The 24,989-nt window shown below is 38.3% G+C and overlaps 1 protein-coding gene across 1 annotated transcript in view; it reads left to right on the forward strand.

The window, feature by feature from the left end:
* ADCY1 (adenylate cyclase 1) overlaps positions 1-24,989 on the forward strand; it is a 159,186-nt gene that overhangs the window by 24,210 nt on the left and 109,987 nt on the right. The window contains exon 2 of the mRNA XM_085306627.1: positions 22,091-22,240. Coding sequence (XP_085162753.1) covers positions 22,091-22,240 — 150 coding nt within the window. The remainder of the gene's footprint in view (positions 1-22,090; positions 22,241-24,989) is intronic.

A 24,989-nucleotide genomic window follows, 5' to 3' on the forward strand; every position in this document is an offset into this window, starting at 1 on the left:
GCTTCCAGTGTGAGCCTGAAGTGGATACCCCCAATGGCTTGCTCTGCAGGGGTTATGTTACGACAACATTTCAGCCATGCCAGGAGCGTTTCCTTGAACACCTTCGAGGGTTGCATACAAACCTCTTCTGAAATTAGGCATTGGCTGTTGAAGTCAATTTAGGCTGAAACACTTGAAAGCTGTCATGAAAAGTCATAGAAAGTTGCATGACTTTGATTCATGATTTTCAGAGGAGCCAATCCTCTAAATCTAAGTGTTAGTTCTTACAATGCTTAACAGAACAGTGCAGAAATAACTTTAAAGGTTTGAGCTATTATGTCATATCAGAAGGTCATGGCCGCTTTATAGGACCAAGTTCCTACTACTGGGCCATTTGAGTCACATCTTTCTCATGGGAATTTCTGTGAGGACCACAGATTGATAGTTTCCTAAATGTACACATGAGCACTGACTGTGTACTGCATATCTAGTCAGTTTGTGATGAGCCTTCGTTAATTATTAGACTGTAGTAAGATGCAGTGTTTCAAAGGTCAGTGTAAGAAGCACTGATACTAGTCAATAAAAAGTGTATACTAAAATGGTACCAATGTGATAGTGCAACTGTACGGTCAGGCACTGGCAGTAAACACATATTGATAGGTGCTTCATTAATTGTGGAAGCCTGTCCAAACAGGAGAGATATCTGGGTTTGTTTATACATTCCACTATTAAGAATTGAACTTTATTCTCTGATAGACAATATACTTACCATGATAGCACTTTAGTTTATATAAACTGAAAATCTACCCTGTGCTGTTTTTTGTTTTCATAATTCTGTGTCTGATTAGATCTCTTTATTGAATAAGACCAGAATACATTTCCCATCACTGAATTAGTAATTTGAATATATTAGAGAAGACCTTTCTTATGGCCATATGCTCAGTAACAGGGAAGAATATAACTTGCCAGGTTGAGATCATACAGAAAGGAACAAGAAAGATACGATCAGAGAGARTGGCACAGATAAGCGCTATCTGTGTTACCAGAAGGGATCATGTCTGGGCTATCATGTGGTTGTAACTGCACAGCTTACAKTTCTGTTCTTAATCACAGTGATGAGCACAAGCAATACAACATCAAGGCTGGGGATTTCCAGAGCCTTAGCAATATTTGAAGACAGAGCATATGAGAAGCACATGCTAAGTTTTCATGCTAGGAAGTCTAATGAATCTGTGGAAACTGAAGGTCTAGTTGAATTAAGCTGGTACAGCTTTTCCTTTAGAAAAAGAATAGTAATATTTTTGGAAATTTCCTTGACTCCATTTAAAAATCGCATTTTAGGCTTTTTACCCCTGAAAGGGGAAACTTTAGGTTCTTAGCTATGATAAAGGAAAGATAGCATGGCCTGTAGGTTATCCTACAGCAGAGAATCTTTAGTAGTCACTTCCTAGGTGTGATACTAACAGATAAAAGCCAAAAGTCAAAAGCCTACATGGAGGCAGGCACATTCTCTTTTTGTTTTCTAAAATTCCTGGCTTCACAAACCGCTTGCATCAGGCTGATTAATTGTGAACTCTAAAGTGTGCTATGGAACATATATAATATGGAACAATAATCCATATTTAATGTATTTCAATGTATTATCTTCTTTCCTTCTCCATCTCATTAAATATAGAGCCTACACAATGCAGAACTCCAAGGTTGAGAAGTAGTGTAGGAATTCTGCAAGACCTACACCCTATAACCTTCCCCTCTGTCTCTCTCACTCACACATGCATGCAGACAACACGTACAGGGGAGACTAGAGCGGATATGACGTGAGGCTTGTGTGAGGATGAGGATGAATGAAGAAAGCAAAATTGCAAAGTGCAAGCAACCAAAGACATTAGCTCAGAAAATGAGGACATTCATAGAACTTCCTATGGTTTTTGCTGAACTTTCTCTGATCTATACGAACTACCAATTTTTTCCCTTACATGGTCTTTGCTTTCTTATAGCCTCCAAGAACCATTCACACCTGGTCATCTTAGTCTTATTTCTTCTGTCCTTCCCCCCCCCCCSTTACTTTCTTTCCTTTTGTCCATGTTCTTAAGCCATAGCATCCCATTTCCCTTGCTCTTGCCTTACTTTCTTCCAAAAAGAAAAAAAAAAGCCTAGAATTGTGCCATTTATTATCTTTACATGATTTGCCTTACTAATATATTATATGTATTTCCCCATCCTTCATTTGCCTTGTCTGAGTAGCTTATTACTACAAAAGGAAATGACTGTTGCTCTGTCTTTCTACTTGGTTGGTCCAGTGGACCCCAGATTGGTTCTTAGATACAATTATAATTCTATATATCTAATAATAAGAAGAAATTATGATTTAGTGATAACTCTGGCACATAACTGGCTGTTCARTCTGGTAGCTAAAATGATTTGGTGTCCCTCTTGCAGGCAGGYCACATGGGTGCTAAAATTGGTAGGGAGACTAGGGACAGCCCATGATGGTCACACAGGCAGTGCCAGGTCTTTCAATTTAGTTTTCTCTGCTGGYCAAAGTGAGTTCTGTGACAGGGTACATATCGTACATGTCCTACAATGGCTTAAGTTTTAAGACCACCAAGCCAATTTATACTTCTGACATATTGTGATCTTCACTTTTTTACRTTTATGGATTGCATTCTGCAATTTAAATTCGCAATAAATCATTGACGGAGTCAACAGCTAAGCACAACAAACACAAATCTCAAAATCTATAGACTGTACCACAGTTCTGCTCTTCTTACTCTTGGTAGACATCCTCTGGGCTCCAATATTAGAAGCAAAGGTAGTCCTTGGAGTCACGGTACATTTGAGTGAGTGGTTAGTTGTTGTGTCAGAATTGAATTATTTTATGATAAGTACATGGTAGATCTCTTGGCAATAATTACACCTTTGAGTAATTGCTTAAAGCAGAATTGCATGAAAATTATAAATTTGTATATGTTAACTTCTGATTCTAGTTTGGCAAGCACTTGTTATTCCACTTTTTTTTTTTTTTTTTTTTTTTACTAAGGGCAGAAACGTTTTGATCAAAATGCTAAATCCCTATTGTAAACATTTCGGTCCTTTATGATAATTAGTACCATCTGCATTTGGGAGGGAAGTAGGAGGTTTGCATGTATGCTTCCAGGAAGGTGGGAGTCATTTGCAGGAGTGTAGAAAGTGAGGTACACTCACAGAATTACATGTGTCCATATTGCTGTGTGGGGTTGCTAAGCACGTAATTAAAAAAACAAATAAATCTTGTCAAGGGCTATTTTGTATGGAATGACATCAAAGCGCTAGCATCTCTTTCTTGTTTCCAAGGCAGTTCTGTGGGAGATTGGCTACATGAAGTGAGAGTGGGCAATGTGGTATGGGAACATGGCAGCTTGGTTTGGGCTGTAATTAGAAGTGTTTAAGGGCTATTGCATCCATGGTTTAAATTAATGTATTTTGAATTTGTAATATATTCTGAATTATTTTTTTYGGTTTTCTAAATTGGAATTAGGAASACACCCACACACCTCACATGCACCCCTATCTATCTCTCTATCTCTGTATCCATCTTTTTGCAGTGGACTATTTTAGAAATAAGTTTAAATTTAAACTCTCTTAACTAGGCTAAGCTATTCCAGTTATCTGATCAATGAAATACAGTCACTGTTCTCTGACCTACATTCATGAAGAAAAAAAYTGAACGAAAGTACTGTTTTAATTGAAAAGGGATCATTAATGGAACATATCTGGCAGCCTATTTTGCATTTTAGATAACTCAGAATTATTAATTATCRCATTTTGCCTAGGCAGACTTCTCATTTCCACGGAAAAGTATCTAGGTCTTTATAGCTTGAAAGGAGATAACCAAAAACAACTATGTAACAGGGGATAGCTGTATGGGATAAAAGGGATTTGATCTCCTAGGGATTTCCTACTGTGCTATTTTGGATCTCTTGACAGGGTTACAGGGCTAGCCCCACTTCTTTCTCCCTGACCCAGTTTTGGCGTTGGTCCTTTGCCATATCTTGTCTCAAAGTGGAGTTTCAGGATTCTTTCATAAACGTGTATCCATATCCACGATGGACTCGTCAACATCATTTACCTTACTTGGCGATATGAAAAAGTATGGAACCAAACCTAGATTTTTTTTTTTTATTGTTGTTGTTGTTTCTCTTTTATTCAGAGCTAGCGTCTCGCAGCTCTCCGCTGCGCTGCTGTGTGCAGTGACGCGCAGGCAGGGATGTGTGTAACCGCCTGCTGCGCACCAGCCGCCTCTCCTGCGGCAAGATCAGCCAGGGCCAGGCGCTTTTCTTCCTGACAGGCACCGTAACCYCGCTACTGACAAACCACTTCCTCGGCCGCAAGCATTGTAATTTGGAGGTTGAAACCAGTAATTGGCAGGAAGAAGGGGTTCTAATTCACAGTCGGCGTGCCACCCTTGGGCTCATCTAATGTTAGGCGMGAACGTGTCTGCAGCGAGCGATCTGAGAGCAGAGCGTGTTTCCCTCAGCTGGAGCTGGTCCTGGCCGCCTGGGCTTCCCCCACGTGGAGCTGCAAAGGTGGCACCGAGGTACTAAGTCTGTCCCTTGAAATAGTATAGCTGTTTAGGAGCACAGCTGAACCYGGGCGCATTGAACTTCTCCTTAGTRTTCCTCTCCACCACAATCCTTTTTAGTTTGTGAAAACAGAGTGTACCCCATGTGTTTTTTCTACAAGCTATTCTTCCAGCATAATGCAAGCGACTGTGCAGAGCAAGCCACGCTGCTGCTGTTCTCCACGGTTACTTGTGAGTGTCCGGGAAGTTCTCTGCCTGGTTCTGTCTGGGCCAGTCTGTCCAACTTTGGGGTTGGTTTGATTTGTTTCTTCTCATTCATCAGGATTTCTGGTCAGGGATTGCACAACAGAACAAAACAAAACATCTGAAGAAATGTTTGAGCCACTAGATCCATTTGGTCTGTGTTATCATCAGTGTCAGAGCTGTCATCTCTCTTGGAGATCAGGGTGCAGAAACTATTTCGTCCCAATCTCAGAAGAAAAATGAATAACTCATTTTTTTGGATTAAGATGAAAATACGAAATTCTTGCATGAATTCATGATTATATTTCTTCACAGGTACTGTGATAATGTAATATAAAATGCAGTTACTTCTGGCTGCATAGGACAAAATAGAATGCCTTGTGCCCTTGTTTGCTATAATGCCACAGGTAGTGATCTCTACATTATATTTCTTTAGTGGTTCTAAGCCATCTTGTATATCACAGGAGAAGAATTGAATTCCTCACCACGTTTGCCAGAGTGCCACCGCCGGGTGAAAATTTCCAGAGCGAAGTGCTTCTCAGTGAAGGCAGCCAGAGGGGTGGAGAAAGCTTTCTTTTAATAAAAGGAGCTGTGCAAGAGGAAAACAGGTGAACTAAATATTGCTGAATAGGTACTGTGTGCCATACCTTTGCCAAGTTAGATATTTGTACTCCTCTCCTGGCGTGCTTATTTAAATGAAAAAAAATTATCAAAATACTACACAGTGCTCATAATGTTCAGCAACTGCTGAAAACATTGATTTTAAGCTTGATTGTTTTGTGAGGAATTATTTAGACTAGCAACTGTAGATTTGATTGTAACACCTTGTAACACTTCCAGGGAAATCTGTGGCTGGTGGTTATCTGTCCATGCTCCTCAGGAGGTGGTGCTGCTAGCTGGTTCATTCCCTAGTCTTCCAGGTAGTTCTGGTGGTCCTCGAAAAAGTGACAGTAGGCTTGACTTGTTTTCTAGCTAGCTGCTACCAATACCATTTTTACCATGCATGACTGATGGTTGATTTGAGGGTCTTGGATTTTGTTTGCCTGACTGGATTTTCAGATGAAAATTAGCTGTCAGGCAGTATTCCCCTCTTCTGTCTGCCTTTCTGTCTTCAGGACTCAGAAGCAGGCTGGCTCTCTATTGCTCATCAGCTTATCTATAAGCCTAGAAAATTGAAATGAACGTTTGTTTGTTTGTACCTGTTTCTTTTATGTTTTTACTTGTGGCTTCATAACTGCGGATTTGAAGTCTCTGTAGCTCTCAAGCACTTGTGGCTAAAATCTGTGTGCCTTTACTATTTTGTTTTGCTGAACCTGGAAAAATCAGTTTGATCCACCTTTATCAAAATGGCCCTTCAAACGTGTATATTTTATAATAATGTTGTGAAATATTTAGTCTTTCTAAATAAATAAAACAATACCYGGTAGTTTTATTTCTACCGTGGGCTGAATCCTATCGCCTGTGTAATCCAGTAGTGAAACCTCTACTGCTCTAAGTTGGGTAAAAGAAACAAAACAACAACAAAACCTTAACACCTCTTCTGTAAACTTTCTTCCCTAAAGCATCTTCCTTTTTTTTTTTGAGGAAATACTCTTCAGGTTTTCTCCTTTGTGCTCTGAATCTGTGCAGCTTCATTAAGCATTCTGCAGTACCTCTTTGTGTCTTCAGGCTGCACCTCTGCTTGCCAAAGTAGCCCTTGACCATGATACAAACTATTTTGTTGCGCTTTTAGGACTCTTCAGAAGTGTCTTCTAGAAGAATGTGGTTCCAGTGCAGTGGACTCCAAACTTTCTTGGTCCATAGGCAACAAGAGTGGGCAAATGCTGCACTTCATTCATAGTTGGCTTTGCTTTGGGGTTTGGAGGTATTTCTCCTCTGCCCCTTACTGCAGTGGTCATGGGCACCATGCACGAGAGCTGTGGCTGCGGACCAGATCTCTAATAAGTGACTGTAAGGTTCAGAATGCCAGGCWTATTATCAATTCAAGATAGAGGCTGGGCTATGTTCCTTAAGTGGGTGTTCCTGTCAGACTTGAGGCAGATGAAAACTGTAATAGTTTTCACCTTGCTATTTTTGTACCTGTAGTGTTAAATAACCTTGATGTCTGAAGTCCTTTTCTGGGTTCTTCTGCTGCTGTAACTTAAATGCTCTATACAGCTTCCAAGTCAGCACCTTTATAGTTCTCACTAACCTCCCCATGGAAATAAGCAGGGCCAACATTTTATGACTTAATAGGAGTATTTGTGGCATCTGGCTTTATTAATTTAGCCAGCTGGAACAGGTTTCCAGGCAGTAGCACATCTCACATGGCTTAGTGTTGAAAAACGTGATCTCTTAAAGCAAACACTTTTGAAAAGTAACATTATTTGCAAAGAGTGTATAAAATTTTCAAAACCACCTAAACTACTTGGGACCCTGCTGRCTCCCTAATGATTAGGACCCTTCAGCTTCCACGGCAGCTGAAGCCCATCGAAGTCAGTAGCTGCTTTCTGGTCTGACCTTGTGTACTTACCACCCCTTTCTTGCTCCCTCGTGCAGTCAGTAGTTCAGAGAACTGATCTCTGAAACAGCCCCTTTTTTTTGCTAGACCAGTTTTGGTCACGTGAATTCCCAGAACCAGTTCGAGACATGACTACACCAGCTCATTGGCTGGCACAGGAGAGGAGCAGGAGCCTGCAGAGGGGTAGCCAGTGCCTGCAGCAGCGCAACATTGCATCTGGAAGGATAAATGCTCTTAAGAGATATTTTCAAATCTCTTGTGCAGAGCTATCCTAATGTGGCTAAACTGTTCTCAGACCTCAGCTGGAGTTACCTTTGCACCACTGTGCTGTGCATAGGGTATGTAAAAGCAGTGGTCAGCCTTAGGACCTGCACCTTTCAACTGTGTTAGGTGACTCACTTTTTGTTCTGGACTGCGTGGAGAAATCTCTCCCCTAAATAAACTGACTCATTAAATTGTATAATGCTCTTTGCCAAAAAGTTGCATTGCTAGAGTAGATAACTGATCCACTTATTCTTGTATCCCACTCCTATCATCAGTCATGTGTTGATTAGTCAAAATAGAGTTTCCATATTGTGTGTATATGAGTTATTAAAAAACCAGAGAACTGAGTGTTCCCTACAAGCAACACACAAGAGTGCACTAGTGAACTCTTAAGCTACTGAGTTGTTACTGCATAATGTCATGTTACTGGGGAGAGCAACAGATAGGTTTAGTTAATTGTGCAATTATACAGATGTAGATTACATTTTACGTGTGTTGATCCTTTTGAAAGCATGGTGAGACTTTACAGACTTGGAGGAATCRTTTTGCTTGCTGCAGTGCTAAAAAGCTGCTGCTCTTGAGGTGAAACAAAGCAGCTGCTTAGCACTTGGATGAGTCCTATAATCAGCTGAACCTACAGGGATAATTTAGGTAGGCAAAAATGTAATTACTTGCTATACTTCATATACTGAACTAACTATGTAATACCTTACGCTGGAAAAAAATGCCTCATTTACCATCACTATCAGCATAGGCCTCTGAGGACAGAATTGTATATAATTTATGTAATCTAGACAGAATTAAAAACATTTATTAACATGTATAAAGTTATTTAGACTTCTTTTTAAAACTTTAGWCTCAATCTTTGCCTCAGTTTGTGTACTTAGCTAATTCTGACTATAAAAATAGACCCTTTGGTTGTTTGCATAACTACTTTTTTTTTTTAAAAAAAAAGTCTTTTAAGATGACAAAACAAGACAATATAGCAAATGCAATGGCTGTTGGGTGGGGACGGGGGGAACAGAGGAATCTCACCTGGTTTCTACATTTGTAATATCAAAGCTTATATACTTGTTTGTGTGTTTGTTTGGTTTTTGTGTTTATCAACTTCTTGAGGAACAGCTTTGTTTCCTATAATGTTATTTACTCTGCTATTAAATCACACTGATAATTTTGCAGGGGACGTTGACAAGTAGTGTGCCTATAAATCATCGCCRTGTCCCCAGCCGGGATAGCACCCTTCTAACTGTTTTAATTGATACCTTTTTCGCAAGCATCTGCATTTTTGTGTAGTTCCTTCTGAAACTGTGGGTTTTATCTTTTGGTGGGGGAAGGGGCTGGGAGTGTTTTTATTTTATTGTTTTCCCCTGCAAAGCTGTCCATGGGTTCACTGCAGTTGCTTTGATGGTTGCATTTTGAACCAAGTACTAGAGCAGTGCTCAGAATGACTTTTCAGGAGGGCTTCCCCTCCTGTTGGTTGCCCAGCTATCTGCTTCATGAAGCAGTCCTTTAGGAAATCTAAAAGTTTGCCTTGGTTTCGTGTTGCTGTGTAATCGTTGCTGAGTCTCCACGGGAGCTGCTGAWGGCTCCCGTTAGAGGGTGGTCCTCAGTGACAGCTTTGTTGTGCGCTCTTAAGTGAACCATGCTCCTTCTTTTTATCCTTTCCAGTTTGTGATAATATTGCCCTATTAATATGCTTTTCCTATTTAAGCATCAAATTTTAATCCATAGAGTTTCTGTTGCTTGTTAATATGGTTAATATATTTATCTGATTGGAATGAAAGACTTCTTTAATTTATAGCAGCATTCCCCTAGCCTTGCCTCTTATTTTTTTCCCTTGTAGTTWGGAAATACAGTGTCTCACAGATTATTTTCTTTGCAGCGTCATTCTGATACGATATTTCTAAGTCTATATTCAGTTCTAATTAATTCAAGTTCTCCCATTTTATATTTGTATGGAAGGACACACACATTTGGTCTGTCTACCTACTTTCTAGGTAGACAGGACTTTTTCAGTACAAACTGCTCTTCATTGTTTTGGAGGCTGTCATTACTTGAGCTGTGAAGAACAAATCCTGTAGAAATGTGTGATCTTCCACCTTGCTAAAATCTTCCCAGTTTGCAGTTTTGCTTTGACCWGTTTTTTATTTGTATGAAGTTCATCTTCCTTGAACTTGGGCGCATCCTGCTCCAAAAGTCTCTGCAGTTGCTACTGATTCAACACCTCCATTTTTAGTAGGTCCTTATTGAACTTCTACTGTTGGCTGAATCTACAGGTAACCATGGCACARCGTTTGATGCCATGTTCTTTAAAGTCCATACTTCAAATGACTTCATTGAGGGATTTAGGATCAGATCAATAGTATTTAGTTCTGCAGTTAGCAGAASTATCCCTAACGAAGCTGTCTGTGTAAGTCAGAAATTGTTACAAAAGGATTTATGAACAGCTAGTGTGGATACCTTCTCGATGGATTTGGGGCAGTCACTCAAGAGAGGCTCAATGCCTCAGAACCTGGCCAAAAAAATATTTCAAGTATTTGATGTAAAAGATTTTAAAAATATATTTATTGCTATCTTCATATCAGAAATAAATCCCATAAAGAGTATTAATAATGATAACAGTAAAGCAAAATCTTCCTAACATAACCTAGTATGTACAATTCTTGCATTTTTGTTGCAAGAATATATGTTTCACATCTATTTTTATTCTCTGTCATACATAGGGGAAAAGAAAGGAAAAAAATGGAGCAGTTGTAGTCTACTGTGACATTATATTTTGCTACTTATATTTGTGATCTAGATATGTTAAGTCCTAAATATCCGCACAGTTATTATGAAGCCTTAATTCATTGCCACATATCTTATTGCTAAATCCTGTCTTACGAGGATATAAACTTGTAATTTCCAGGATTGTTTTTGACATCATCCTAAAATGATTGAAGAACTACTTAGTTATTTTCCAGACCATTCAGGAGATATTAGAAAATATTAAAATGATTGGCAAGTTATTGAATGCATTGGTGATTAATACTTTAATCTTTCTGTAGGTAAAGGTTTCCCATAGAGTAATAAGGATCTGCCAGACTTTTGTGTATATTTTAGCTTRCTCATATACATGTAGCATAATGAACAGTTATGTCTGCTTACATTATGAGCCCTTTTTATTATCTTTTCAAATAGATTTACAGTTAATATATTTCAGCACATATCTCTATGCTGTAAGTCTCATCTTTTCCTGTACCTATGCATTCTTTATGATACAAATCCTKTGAGGCTTGCAAGCTAGTAGACCTTTTCAAAAAAGTAGGCATTATTTGTGCCATATTGAAGAAAAAAAGCATGAATCTCTTGTCTTTATTTGTCTTTTTTTATTCTGGTAACACATCTTGTGTCTTGGGGGCAGGTTTAGCTCAGTGGGTTAGAGCGTGGTGCTGCTAATGCCAAGGTCACGGATTCAATCCCTGTATGGGCTATGCTGAGGGCTGGACTAGATGATCTCCAGAGGTCCCTTCCGACCTTACCATTCTATGATTCTGTGATTCTTTAAGAACAAAGAGTTCAGTGGGCAGTGGGCTAAATGGTGTTCAGTCTATAGGACCAAACTTGAGCTAGTCCAGAGTAACCTTTCCCAAAACACAGGTAGTGTGGGCATCGGGTCCTCAGCACCACCTTTCCCTCTAGAAGTCCTCATTTGTTCGGGACTTTACAGGCTGATTTACAGTCGAGCACAATTCTGGGCTTCTCTTGCATCTTCAGGATCAGAGCAAGAACACATGGAGTCTATCTGCACTAGAAGAAAACAAAAATAAAGCAGCACTGAGGAGTTCATGCTCTGTTCTGTACTTTTTATTTTTTCAGTTTCTTAGTGCACAAGAAACTGCAGTCAGAAAACCCTTAAGAGGGGATTTGTATATAGTTAAGAAAGAAGTAATATGACGTAATAGGACATATTAGAACAGTTGCAATATACTTTTTTCTAGCAGTGAACAGCTTGCTTTGGAGCTTAACAAATGAAACAGAGGAGACTATTTTACGAGGCAGAATAAGAAATTTCTGATGTATTTTATTTTCCCCTTTACTATTCAGAGTTCTCAATAATTCAGTTAAATCCTACTCTTTTCCACGGCATGAAATTCTGCTTTTTACAATCTCTTATTACATGTGTATAGAAATATGACCATTTCTCCTAAGAGTGTGCATTCTTAATTTGATGGACAGTATTAGGCTCATCAGAATTGACAAGACATTCAGAGTAGAAAATAGACCCACCAGACAGCCAGGAAGAAGGGCTTTTTTAAATGAGAATTCGGAAGAGTTTTTGGATATATGGTAACTATAAGAGCAGAAAACAAACAAAAACCCAAGAAAACAACTTACTTGTCATTCTCTTTTATTCAAAATAAACTCCGTAATACAGCACTGGCAAAAAATAAGCAAAAAAGGCAAAAAATCCACACTGTCTTTAAGACTGTACTATAGATTTTTCTAAATACAGCATCATATCTGTAGTTCTAATTCCCTTATTATTCTTCAGCTCTTCTTTCCTGCTCTCATTCTTTTTCTCTTCAATCTTTATTTTTTCCCCTTACTCCCATCTATTTTTCCCTTTCTAAAAAGATACATGTTTACTTTCTGTTATCTGTGGTTTTCCTCCAGTTTTGTGGTTATATGTTTTTATTCATTCATGCAGTTTTCTCTGTGTTTTTGAATGCTTGGCATCCACAATGTTGTACCTTTTTCCCATAATATTATTTTTGCATGCAAATACATTAAAACAAAACCAGAAAATCTACACAGGACAAGAAGCTCATATAACTCAATAATTTTTTAATCATATGCTCTCATGATATTTTTTCAAAATCATCCTGTTGCTCACAAAATCAGGATATTGGTTTTATTCTGCTATGCTCCTGATCCAGCAGAGAGATTTGTATGCATCAGTTTGGAGTGCTACCCAAATTTCCAACCATACAATCATGCCTCCGTTGTTTAGCACAGTTCAACTATTTTTAATCCTACAGCTTAGAGAGTTTCTAACAACCAACTTAATTTGCGGAGTCACTTATTTAAAATGAGTCGCATTTGGTTCTTAATGTTTTAGCTTTAGAATTTCTTTGACTTCTCTCGAAATCATTGACTAATGACTTGAATTGTTAAATAGAATGATTAAACAAAAGTATATCATTTTGTTTTCCTAATAAGTTTATCAAGTAGAAACAAGACAGAAAATATAGATTTTTTTAATTTTCTGTCAGCTAACTGTTTGATCAGTTGGTTACTGGCATAATATATAGATGGGTTCTCCTTACAAAAATAATTTTCAAAGTAGAACATGAGAATGACTAACCTTCTCTATCTTTTTTTCTTCTTAAATTACTGCTTTGCAACTTGCTCAGTATTAAAGCTCAAGTGCCAACATTGACAGAAGATGCCATAGCTTAAATGACCCCGTAGAGTGAAAATCTTATTATCTGCAGAGACAGCTCTTGCAAGTTGTAAAGCACAATAGGAGAAAAGTAAACGGGTTCAGTGTAATAGAACATAGTTTCCTTAAGGCAAACGCTTTCATCTTTTCAGAACATTCAACCAAAAGTGAAATCATTCACCAACACCTTCAGATATCTGCACAGAGAAGAGAAAAGAGACACAAGAGGACATTTGTCAGGTCTAGGAGGCAATCTTTTTGGTGGAAAAGGAAACTGATTGAGATCAGTTTAGTCCTAATGTAGTCATGTTTTCACTTAGCAATATGCAGGCAGCCAGAGCTGTGTATGCACTTTTTCCTCTCTCTATGTTTATCTTTGACTGCCCTCATTCATCTGGAAAAGGACCAGGTGTTTTTGCAGTGAGAACCAAGGCCTTACAGTTTGATCAATCAATTTAATTTGCAGGTGAGTTGTTAGAAGACTTCTGTATATTTCCTAACATTTATTTAGCAATCTTTTTTTTTTTTTTTTTTTTTTTTTTTAAGTGGTATAAAATAAGTATGAAGTTCTATGCTTAATATAAAAAAAAGTGTGCCTGATAGTAGGTCACCAGAAATTACTTGAATTTGCTATATAGGTTCCTTAACCTTAAATAACACACTCCAACATGATTTCCTAATGATGAATTCATTAGAGCATAACATTTGGACAGCTGCTTGAACTTACCCTGTGTTGATTTTCTCGTCTGTGATATGCCTGTAATCCTACATAACTGACATGCATTGACTTGGAAATCCGGCTGTAGCCTTGGCCCTACTGAAGATGCCCTGTTAGAGCTTGAGAAAGTCCCCTGAAGCTATATTCCTAAAAGATACTTAGAGGCTTTAGTGCTGCGGGTTGCAATTCCTAGATTTTAGGCATCTGACCTTCCAAGAATAAAATTCAAAACTCTCTTTGGGACKAGGCTCTGTACAGAGCAGAAAAACACCATTCCAGTACCAATAGATATTTCAGTGTCTGTGTGTCATTTGTAATATGACATCATGACAGTATTTTGTCCTCAGAGGTACCGTTCCTAGATTTGAAAAGAACTACTTTAACTGTTGGAAAAGAGAAATGAGACCTGGAAGCCCGTGCTTTGTGATCTGCTCTGTCACTGGCCTGCAGAATAAGTACCCCTCTCCGGGTTATTACGGCAGCAATGAAGCGCTGTGGTGCCCCTCGCTGCACTGCAGTCGTGGCCTTGTTTTGCGTCTCTGTAGTCTCAGAACTGCACACGAAGTACAAAACGCTTTCGTGCAAGGGGCCGGAGCGAGGCTGCTGCATGCCGTTTCTCAGTCACGCACAGGACTCAAATGAAGAAAAATTGCATTTAAGATCTTAAGGTCCAGTCACCTAGCAACTATATTCCCACGAAAGGTTTCAAAACTAGCTTGGACTGTGTATCCTCAGAAGTCATTATTTTTATGTATTTAAATTCCTGTACCTTTTAAAGAAAACTTTTCAAGTATATTAAGATGTCTTTTTTTTTTTTTTTTTNGGGGGGGACAAGCCTTGGAAAGAAGTTGCATGTTGCATACAGCAAATTCAAACAAATGTTGGACAACAACTTGCTGCATTGTGCTCTTATCACACAAAATGGCGTTATGCTAACTAACGGGAAAAGGGGAGAAAACTGCACTTTCCTATTTCATGAAGAACAGCTTTGGGGCTGGTCACAGGAACTGTGCCAATCAAGTAAAAGACTTTTGCATAAATAGATAAAAACATGCTGGTCATAATTTGTATAGAAATGGTTGAAAATAGCTTTGGCACCATATACCAAATTTTTTGTGATAGCTGGCAGCTATTCATAATGCTTGGGAATAACTGCAGTGTCCAAAAAACCCCCCAACCATAGCAACGCATCCCGAAAGCACAGGCAAACTGAGGGCTTGTTTGTTSTATTATGATTCACAATATACTAAAAAAGAATTATAGGTAAATCAGGAAAGAAGCACAAGTAACATTTTTCTCTCTTAAAAGAGATTTGTGARAAATGCCATGTAAGCCAGTTTGCAAGAATATTTTGACTCTTTTTGCGTCGCTCATAACTGCAGTTTTCCACCAATGGAAGTGACTGAAACCTTACCATTATGGTTAAGGTGTATGTTCTGTTGTGAACCTGCTATACACTCTAGCGTGCAAGACCATGGTATTAATTACAAGAGAAGTCTACATCTGGGATAGCATCATATCTTCCATATCACATCTGAGATGTATTCACAGCCTCTCTTTCAGTGAAAAAACAGGGAGATCAGCCTGTTTTTCTGTGTATCTAGACGACTAATTTGTGTGGGTGAGTGTGAAATTACTTTGGCTTCTTATGTGATATTCTTCAAATACTCTCTTCTGTCCAAAGTAGCCCTTGTACTTCTCTGGACTTTGGAGAGAGTTTGTTGAATAGTGTAGAGGTAACCTGCAATTAGCCATAGGTAAGATCTGGTTTGATAAATGGCGATATGGCTAACATTAACCTCAGCTGGGCTTAATGGGAGCCAAGAGAAATTAAAAATTGTCAAATGCTATCAAGTGACAACTAATAAATGTGTATTAATACACACATCTGTATAAAAATAGGCTTCAGATGGAGGCAAATCAGGGCATCTTCTTGTTGCTTTTCTGAATTTCTGTAGTGTGACAGCCTAGTGCTATACTTAGCAAGTTTCAAACATTACAGCTGTGGTTGGACCAACTATTCCTAATGGAGTACTGCTATTTGTTTAGCTTCTTTCCTGAAAATACAACTTCTGTGAATTTATTCACTATTTGGAAAAGTTTGAAGTAGTAGAGAAATTATGTCTGAAACTTTTTCAGCCTGTATGCTGCTTACATTWGTTTTCCACCTAGTCCTTTATTTCTTACATATAAAATTCTATGTTTCAGTGCTCTGTTGTGTGTTAAGCATAGGTCCTTTGTTCTATATTTTTCCTGTTCCCCAATGTGATAGCTAGAAATTAATAATCAGCTGCAACTTTCTCTTTAAAATAAAATAAAAAAATGAAGGAACAAAAGGTGTTATTGTGGGTAAATACATCTTTTGCTCTTCCTGAAAGAAATAGTTTCCAGAATGCTTTGTATACTAATTAAAATTTTATTTGTTGTTAATGTGGTACGTAAAAAATGGTGGAATTATGAATTCCTTTCAGAAATTCACTAAGAAAGGCACAACAGTTCAGAACCTCGAAAGTAGGAATTTAAAATTAATTTCATAAAACCATATTTCATTAAGCCATATTTCACACATTTGAGTGAGAGTTTGCATGAGCAGGCAAATAACAGTCTGAGAATTCAGCAAGAAAAAAGATACTTGGTAGCTTAAGTAGTCAAAAACATCTTTTTCGGAAAGTTTTTGAGCTGCAGAGCAATGCAAGATTTAGGAACCTAAATTCAATCAGTCTCAGTTCTGATATTCTAACATAATTCTCTGCTACTTCATCTTAGAGGTAACTGCTTCTGGCACCAGATAATCAGCCAACAGTGTAACTTCAGTGAGAAACGTGTGCCAACTATTCTTCCTGTGAATGTTTTAGATTTGAAAATACTTCCAAGGAAGGTACAAGAAATCAAAAAAAAAAAAAAAAAAAAAAAAGAATACCCTGTTACTTTTTAACACTGTGGTGCTTGATAGCTTTTGATAACACTATTTTTGCAGTATTTTTTTTTTTTAGAATGTTGTACAATGTGTATTTTCAAGAGTGGCCATAAGTTACATCTTGTGCTTTGGTCAAACAGATAAACAAAGGGAAAAATACATGGTGCATTTCTGCTGTTATACATTTTGCATGTTCACTTTAAAAAATCTGCCTGTGACTTAATAACATAGCATGCTAGATCTCTTAAAGGCCTCCCTGCACTTGTCTGGATGGGATGACCCTGATGATACTGTCTTTTCCTTACTTTAACTCTCATTCAGCACTGGCTCTGTGTTTAAGCACTTGCCCCACCATGCATGCGTTTGGATAGCCATGATGCAGAGTAGTTTCTTTCTCATTGCTGGAGGATAGTTTGTGAGAAATGTCACGTAAGCGAGTTTGCAAGAAGTTTGCCTTCCTTCTTTAATTCCTTTGCAAGAAATTTGCAGTTTGCCTCCCCTTCCCCCTTTTTTCTCCCCCTACATCTCCATCTGTGCTTGATAAAACAGGATTATGACCACAGAAATGAGAAGACTGATGGTCAGGGAGGCTGAGGCTTACCATGCTAACCTGCTGGATCACTGAAAGAACAGGTCTCTGATCTCCACTTAGCATATGTTAAGGATGGAAGGGAAGAAAGAGAGAAACCAGGGAGAAGAGCACAGCAGAAAATTTCTTTAATAAGTGGCATAAGCCAATTAGAAGAAAAATAAATGGAAATAAAAGAGGATTGTTTATTGAAAATAGGAAGAAATTTGTATAATCTGGAGATAATTTGTTTTGTTGACTTCTTTTGGTACTGGGGAGTGCTTTTTGGGAAGCAATCAGGAACTAAAGGAACAGCTCTCTGCCTCTGCTTTATGCCACTTCAGTACAAGGAGGGAGCAGATGTAGTAATTAAGTGTCCTCAAAAGGTTGCAAAGTGAGTTGATTAAGTGAATTACTAGAGTTAACAAAGCCGTGTCAGGATCAAGAGGCAATTGTGCATCTGAAAATACTAGAATTGATCTCATCTTAAAGTTCTCTTTTATGCAGTCTTGAGCTGTAAATAAAGGACTACTCTAATGGTAGCATTTTCCATAACAGGAAAAAGAGAAATGACTTTTTGTTTAAACTTACAATAGGCCTTGTTCCTGATAGCGCTCATTTTCTTACACAGTGCAGTCTTGCCTTGGTCTTCATCAGTTTTAATGGTGGAAGCATTGACTCATTTTGGTAAGAAGTTCACGACTCTTCCCTTAGAGGCATGCCTCACAATTTAAACTCATATTTCACAATAATGCATTTCATTGCTGTATCTCAAAGTAGTTTGACAGAATGAGTAAATGTTACTTTGTCTGCATAACGGGAACAACAACAGTTGCACAGAAATCACTTGTAGTAAAATTTAGTTATTAGACAAAACTGGAAATAGAATTCAGGCCCTCTGCACATCCTGCTTTATCAACCGGCTGAAGGTTAAGACGTATAAGAACTGTCTTGATCTTGCTTTTTCCACAAAAATCAGCCTTCATCTGGAACTACTGGGCATGTTTCCTACCTGTTCTCCTTTTTTTCYGAGGGACAGCATGACAGTTCATGTGGCTGAGAATAAATCAAATATCTGGTATTAGCCACTGAATTCTAATCCTGAGAGGGCTAATTATTGAAACAAATCCTCAGATTCATTCACACCGTAAATCCAACTTTTAAAAAGTGGAGTGGGGCTTTGGGAGAGTGATTCCTTAAATTTTATTCTCTGGGAATTAATAGTTCTCATTTAGTATACTTCAGCTGGGTATTTTAATAAGAATGGCAAGAAAATAAGAAGGGACAGAAATGTAGCTGAATTGCCTGCTGGAGCTGTCAGTCCCTCTTCAGTGACCAGACAGCAGACAAGAACTAGCTCTCTCTGTTCAAAGCCTGCTTTCCTTAACATCCTCTAGAGGCTGCGCCTCAAGGAACTGTGCCATGGAGTCCATCCAGTGATGGAGATTGTATCCTGCTAAGAACTAGGGAGACTTAAAGGTCTCCTGACTTCCTGTTGATACCTGAGCGGGGTAGACTTCATGTGCGGGACAAGATTCAGTGGCAACAATCAAAAACAACAAGTAGCTTTCATGACCTTATGATGCCCTTATGTTATTCCAGCTGATGGGTAATCTCATTACAGGTAGCACTGTTTGAAAGAAATTGCGGAATAAGAAATGTCTTTGAGCCATTTTGTGTTGCATTAAGTAAATAGGAATTATTTCTTCCTCAGTAGTTCTGTAGKTAGCAGATAATGGTGAAACCTAAAGAGCACTCTTTTTGATACTAAGTAGTAGTGTAGTGAATAATGTAGAAAGGATTTCCAATGGAACTCCTTGATCTTTCACAGTTTTGGATGCCTCAGTACTCTTAAAAGATCCTTTGTTTTAAAGGCATGTCTCAGCCTTTCCCGGAGTTATATCAGATAATATATGTGGGTTATATATGCATGTGTGTATATAGAGAGTGAGATAGTCTATTTACATATTAAAGTGAAAGGGACAAGAAAATGGTATACATTTGAAGAGCCTAGAGAGAGAGAATATATGTATGGGGAAAAATAGTAATTAAGCAGAAGATGGGATGTGGAGAGGAGGAATTCTTATCTCAGGAGACAATCTGCCCTACTTTCTTTTTTCACATTTTGAAACCTATGAATCTTTTACTTGCTTTATCACTTTTCCTGATTCCCTGCAGGCCAGAGCTGACAGCTAAGCCTCTGTTTTATCTTAAACTGTTGAAAGTTTGTTGGAAAATGACTTACCCTGCTGTGTTTGGAAGTGGTTGCCTGATTGTAGAAACCCACCTACTGGTTACTCAGGGTCCAGGTGATCACCGTTGTTTGAGTGAAATCATAATGATAGTCCCAGAACAGCTAGCAGACTGTTAAAATATATGGTCTTTTACTGCTTCTGGTTGAAGACCAGGAAATGGGTTGACTTGTTTTTATTCTCTCTAAAGGTAAAAATCTATTTCTTGGGCCACTCTGATATCAGTATGTAAAGATCAGTTTTTCACTCTGTATTGTTAACAGCTGCTTTGTATATGGACAGGGTCAAGGAATTGCGTTGTCCGTAGATGTCTTGATAGTTTATTCTGTGCTCACTGTTCACTGCTTTTGCATGTGGCCTTTACAAATCCTTTCTGTTTTTATTCTGTTACATTTCTAAGAATTAGCTTTGCAATACACTGTTGTTGCTATGCTTCAGCATGATGAAATGCAGGCATAAGGTGAGTGTGGCAGCATTCATGTCTCTGAAAATAAGATTCTACTGGAATTTCTGTAGTAATTTCATATTAGTGGGTTTTAACTTGTGCTGAAACTTGATACTACTCAAATCGCTGTCTGTGATGTAATAAGATAAGGCAGGATAGGAATTGCAGACTGTTTATGTTCAGTCTGTATCATGAAATAATATGCTCATGTACTGCTTTTCATCTTCAAAGTTTTTTTTTATAAATAGTAATGCCTCTATATTACTGTCTTGGAGAAGTGATTATGTAAGGACCCAGCAGATGAGGTTCTTCTGTTGAAATTCGTCTGACTGATGACATTTGAACTCACATTTTTCAGGAGGATATCATAATCATAGCTTATTGTTTCTTCTGTGGATCCAAGCCTCATTTCTTTATTGGTATTAGTTCCAGTGGGACAACTCTTCCTGAATGGACATCTGAAGAGAAAAAAAAATGTTAATACTAGGCACAATTCAGTTCTTGCCACAGGATATCTTTTAGTTTGCACTGGTGAGAATATTTGCTGGAAAGCTGTTTTTGATATCTTATTAACTCATAACAACCAAGTAGATACTTGTTTTACCAAGAAAGTAAAATTAGATGACTTGACTTGAGAATCCATGGAAGTCTGGAGAGCCCACTCAGAATGAGTCTTTCAATTCTCCCCATTATACTGAGACAGCTGGGAGATGTCAGTGTGTACTGCCATTAGTTACACACATGAGAAATCGCCTTCTTATGGTTGTCCAAAATCAGTAGGAAGTTCCTAGAAGTCACGGTTCTGAATCTTTACTTCATATTGGCTGAATTAGCCTTCAGTTTTTACCCCATAGTGTTTCTTTTTCCTCATTATCTACAGCAAAATTAGTGAGACTTTTTTTTTTTATTATTTTGTTGTTGGTACAGCTGGGTTGGCTATGCAATGCAAACACTGGGCAGTAGACTACGTTTCAATTTACATTAGCAAAGCATATGACAGTAGCCATGTGTTCTAGCTCAGTTGTAGTATGTTATGTTTACCTGGAATTGAGAAATAAGTGTCAGTTATATGGGTTTTATGACAGGAATTCTTTCTGTGCTATTATTATGCTCTGTCTTGACCAATTTATATTCTATCTGAAATCTAAAATTTTGGAACTTAGGAAGCTCATACCATCTTCTTCCCCTCTCCATCCTCCTCATGATACTGTGGTAATGACTATAGTAAATATGGAATATCAGACCAGAAGGATATTAGGTAGACAGGCCTCATTGCCTCCTTTCTGAACAGTCCTTTCTGAACATTGCAGAATTTATGCTCTAAAGACATCTAGGTAATACAAATTTTCATTAACATCATTATACTATAACTGCGTTATTTCAGTTAACATCATGATGAGAAACTTGGTCAGGATTGTCTCAGGTTGGGTGCAAGCCAGTGTTGCATTATATAGCTTACTTGATTTACTTATACTCGCGTATTTCAAAAGCATCATAAATCAAAAGGGCAATTGGGTCATGTATATGTTCCTCATCGTGGCACTATTCATACAAAGTAATTCACTGCTCCTGCGTGTAACATTGCTGTGGGGCTTGACTTGTGCCAGGGGCTGTCATCTGAGAGCACTCGGGATCTTCTCGGAGACACAGTGCGGTACTGAGTCAATGATGCTTTGGGAGACTGTTCAAAAAGTCAGTATGGTCGCTATCAGTAGGGATGTGGGAAGAGAAACAGACTTTCCAAATGCCACCTGCACAAAATRGAAGTTTAGCCTACCCAGACTTACATTTTGATATAGTCACAGATTTTGTCAGTGTCTTGCTTCTCRACTATAAGAAAGGGGCGATAATTTTCCTGCCTTACAAAATAATTTCTCTCTTCTGGATGTGTCATAATTAAATGAGTGCTGAAGATACTCCTCCTAGTAGATAGACAGGGCTGACGAGAGACCCGATGATGAATGAAAATGATAAGTTATCATAAGAGAGATTAACTTCAGCAGCTGAGAAATTCTATAATGCTGAGTATTGTTTGTCGGGACCTGTGGTAGCTAGTAACATTACTGTTTTTGTGTAGTTATGCTGTGGAAACAGTTCTTGGCAATATGACTAACAAGGCAGAAATTTTAGACTGTGAATTTTCTATTTTGCTGAGTAGAGATGTGAAACAAAAATCTGTATTTTAAAATATTGATTTCTTTTTCTTTCTTCCTTACAGCTTGTGGCCAATGCAATCCTTTTTGTCAGTGTAAATTTGTATGGGGTCTTTGTGAGGATTTTGACAGAAAGGGCTCAGAGGAAGGCGTTCCTTCAGGCCAGGAACTGCATAGAGGACAGGCTGAGGCTGGAGGATGAAAATGAAAAACAGGTCAGTTTCAAAGCTTTCTTTCTTTTCTCCGTTTCCTTTGAGATCATTACAGTTACATGAACTGAAGGTCAGGGCACTGCTTCTGAGTGCTTGATAGGAAGTGTGTGCATTTCCCCTGCAAAAGAGGAACGTTGCCTCCTCCCCTGCCTGCTTCAGCTCTTCCCCCCGATGTACGCGCACACTGGTCGCTTGATCTGCAGCAGGTGTTGCACATGCAGGTCCCACCCCTCCGTTACAGTCAGTCCCGACACCACAGTGGAAGGGCTGAGGGAAAGTTACCATTGCAATCTAAGATCCTAGTTTTTTCTGCATATATGTTATTGAGTTGGTGTTAGATACACTGTAAAAATGTCTCCTGCTTGCTTGTGCTATATGGCATTTGCATTCATGACGCCTATGGACAAAACCTACATTTTAGGAAAAATGRACTGAAGTGATATACCTGAATAAATGTGATAATCTTTCCTTTTCTCAAAAGCGACGTTACTAATATGGTGTTTTATTTCGCTCAATTTTGTCAGTCAGCCTTCCAAGCAGATTCAGAAACGAGAAAAGTCACTACGTGGCAGAACTTGCTGTTGTTCATATGTTGCTTATAGGTCTAAAACTTAAACCCACTAATATCTGTTGATTTGGGGGAGCTTTGGATAAGACCTTTCTTTCTCTCTAGGTGATAATAGAGGGCTATTCTCACAGCTGGAGTAAATAGGTAYAGTTCTGACTTCAGTAGAATTATGGTAATTTCTGCCAATAGAGGAGTTAAGTGGTATTCAAACCTTGCTGTACAAGATGTTGGGGTCTTCAAGGCTTATGTACTTCACTCCTTCACTTCCAATTTCTGTAACAAGTCTATTTCTATGTTTGAAATAATACATGTACTTAWATACTGTTCTGATATGAATTGAGTGAATGTGTTTTTAACATGAATGTACTCTATAATAAATAGAGAAAACTCCTCTTTCAACAACTGCACTGAGTGGCTGGGTAGCATAGTATWGAGATCAAAACCTTTAAGTTTGATTCTGAGCTTTTCAAAGGCATAAATGTGAGGTGAGTGAATTTCCATGGGATTTAGGCAACTAATTGCAGTTTATGCCTTTAAAAACCTGCCTATGGGTTCCAGTATGAAATTATGCTTGATCTTTGTATTTCTCTAATTATATCATCAGCAAATTGTCTTATTTTATATTCATGTTTATAGAACCACAAGAAAGCAAAAATGTTACACATAACCATTGCTGTTTATAGTATGCCTAAAGAATGCTGTAAATACTTTTCCAATGCAGTACACAGGTCAATRAAGAGAATATGTTTTTCTCCTGCACTTGTAAAATATGAGGTTATCTTTATGCATTACAGGACAAAACTCAATGCAGTAGTGACATATGTTAATTAGCTATCAAAAGTACTGTCAGAAAACTTTCAGTGACTGCTTTTAAACTACATTAGAATACTTCTTAAACCCAGATAAGAATTAAGACCTTATTACATGCTACAGAATTCTTCTGCGTATACTGTGGCTTAATGTGGCCCAAGTTTCCAGCTGGTAACACTTGGAGCATTTCAGAGGATAAAGAGGCTGTGCTGACCTGGTCCAGTAGCTACATTCATTGCTGTATTTCCATTTTCTGAAGTACAAATGTTGCATGTTAAAAGGACTGAAATTTTTCATCAGACTTTCTTGTCTTATTCAAATGCTCTGACCTAAATACTGCTAATACTAAACCAAAATGCTAAAGCCTTTCCTTGATTTTTCTGTGCAAATCTCTCATGAAGCAGGCAAAAAAGATGCTGTTGACTTTTGAACATATACCTAGCCTTCTGGAGTTAGTGTTGACTCTGTGTGACAGATACCACAGCTGTATCTGTAAGTGAGATTGCTTCTTCTGTGTCCTACTTGCAGTGATTCTCCTCATGTGGGATATATTTGTAATAATAGTCACACATGATAATTTTGATAAGTCTATTTTTAGGAGCAAGAGCAAAGACCTTGTGTTGTATCCTTCTCAGAGTCTTCATGCAAGAGTTTGCAAGTAGGCTTTGCAAGGAGGAGTATTGGCAAAAAGGAGCACAGACTGGCTATGTTTTCTGTTCTTTTTTTAATTAATGTTCACCATTTTTTCTTTTCTGTGATCAAGACAARTAAGTAAGTTCCACTGCAGCATGAATGCATTTGCTATCTCGCTAAATGTTAGATTATGATTTGAGAGAGAGAACRGTAGCCAAGGCCACAGACCAAATGAGTTTTAGAACATGAGAGAATAATTATGATCATTCTTCTGGTAAAATCTTGTTGCTCTYGTTGTCTATAAATCTCAGCAACAATGCCATCCTTTGCAGAGCCAAAAGTTATGGGGAAAAGGGACGCAATATTTATCCTTAATTGGGACTGCACTTCATTGTGCTTTCAGTCAAAGCAACTGAGCTCTTCCTCTTTATTCTATCTTCCTTCTGTGCTCACTTTAWTAAATTAAGAATGTCCCTTGCCCATATGGCAAGCATGGCATTGTCACCCTGCTTGCTAGGAAGACTTCTTGCATTAAAGGTCATGACAGTAGTCTCCAGGTAACACTTCAGTCGTTTTCAAGTGAACAGGAAAGGGAATGAGCTGGCGGGGGRAATGGGTGGCATCTTTCTCTGCGGAGAAAGAGAAGTGATCTGTTATTGATCTAGACAGCTTACTGCCTGATTCAGAGGGGAAATCAGGAAGTTGTGACTCATGATGCAGCAATTTGCAGTGGTGCTCAGT

This window comes from Rhea americana, unplaced genomic scaffold (genome assembly GCF_003343005.1).
Source record: "Rhea americana isolate MKP2758 unplaced genomic scaffold, rheAme1 scaffold_242, whole genome shotgun sequence".
In the NCBI taxonomy this organism is placed as follows: domain Eukaryota; kingdom Metazoa; phylum Chordata; class Aves; order Rheiformes; family Rheidae; genus Rhea; species Rhea americana.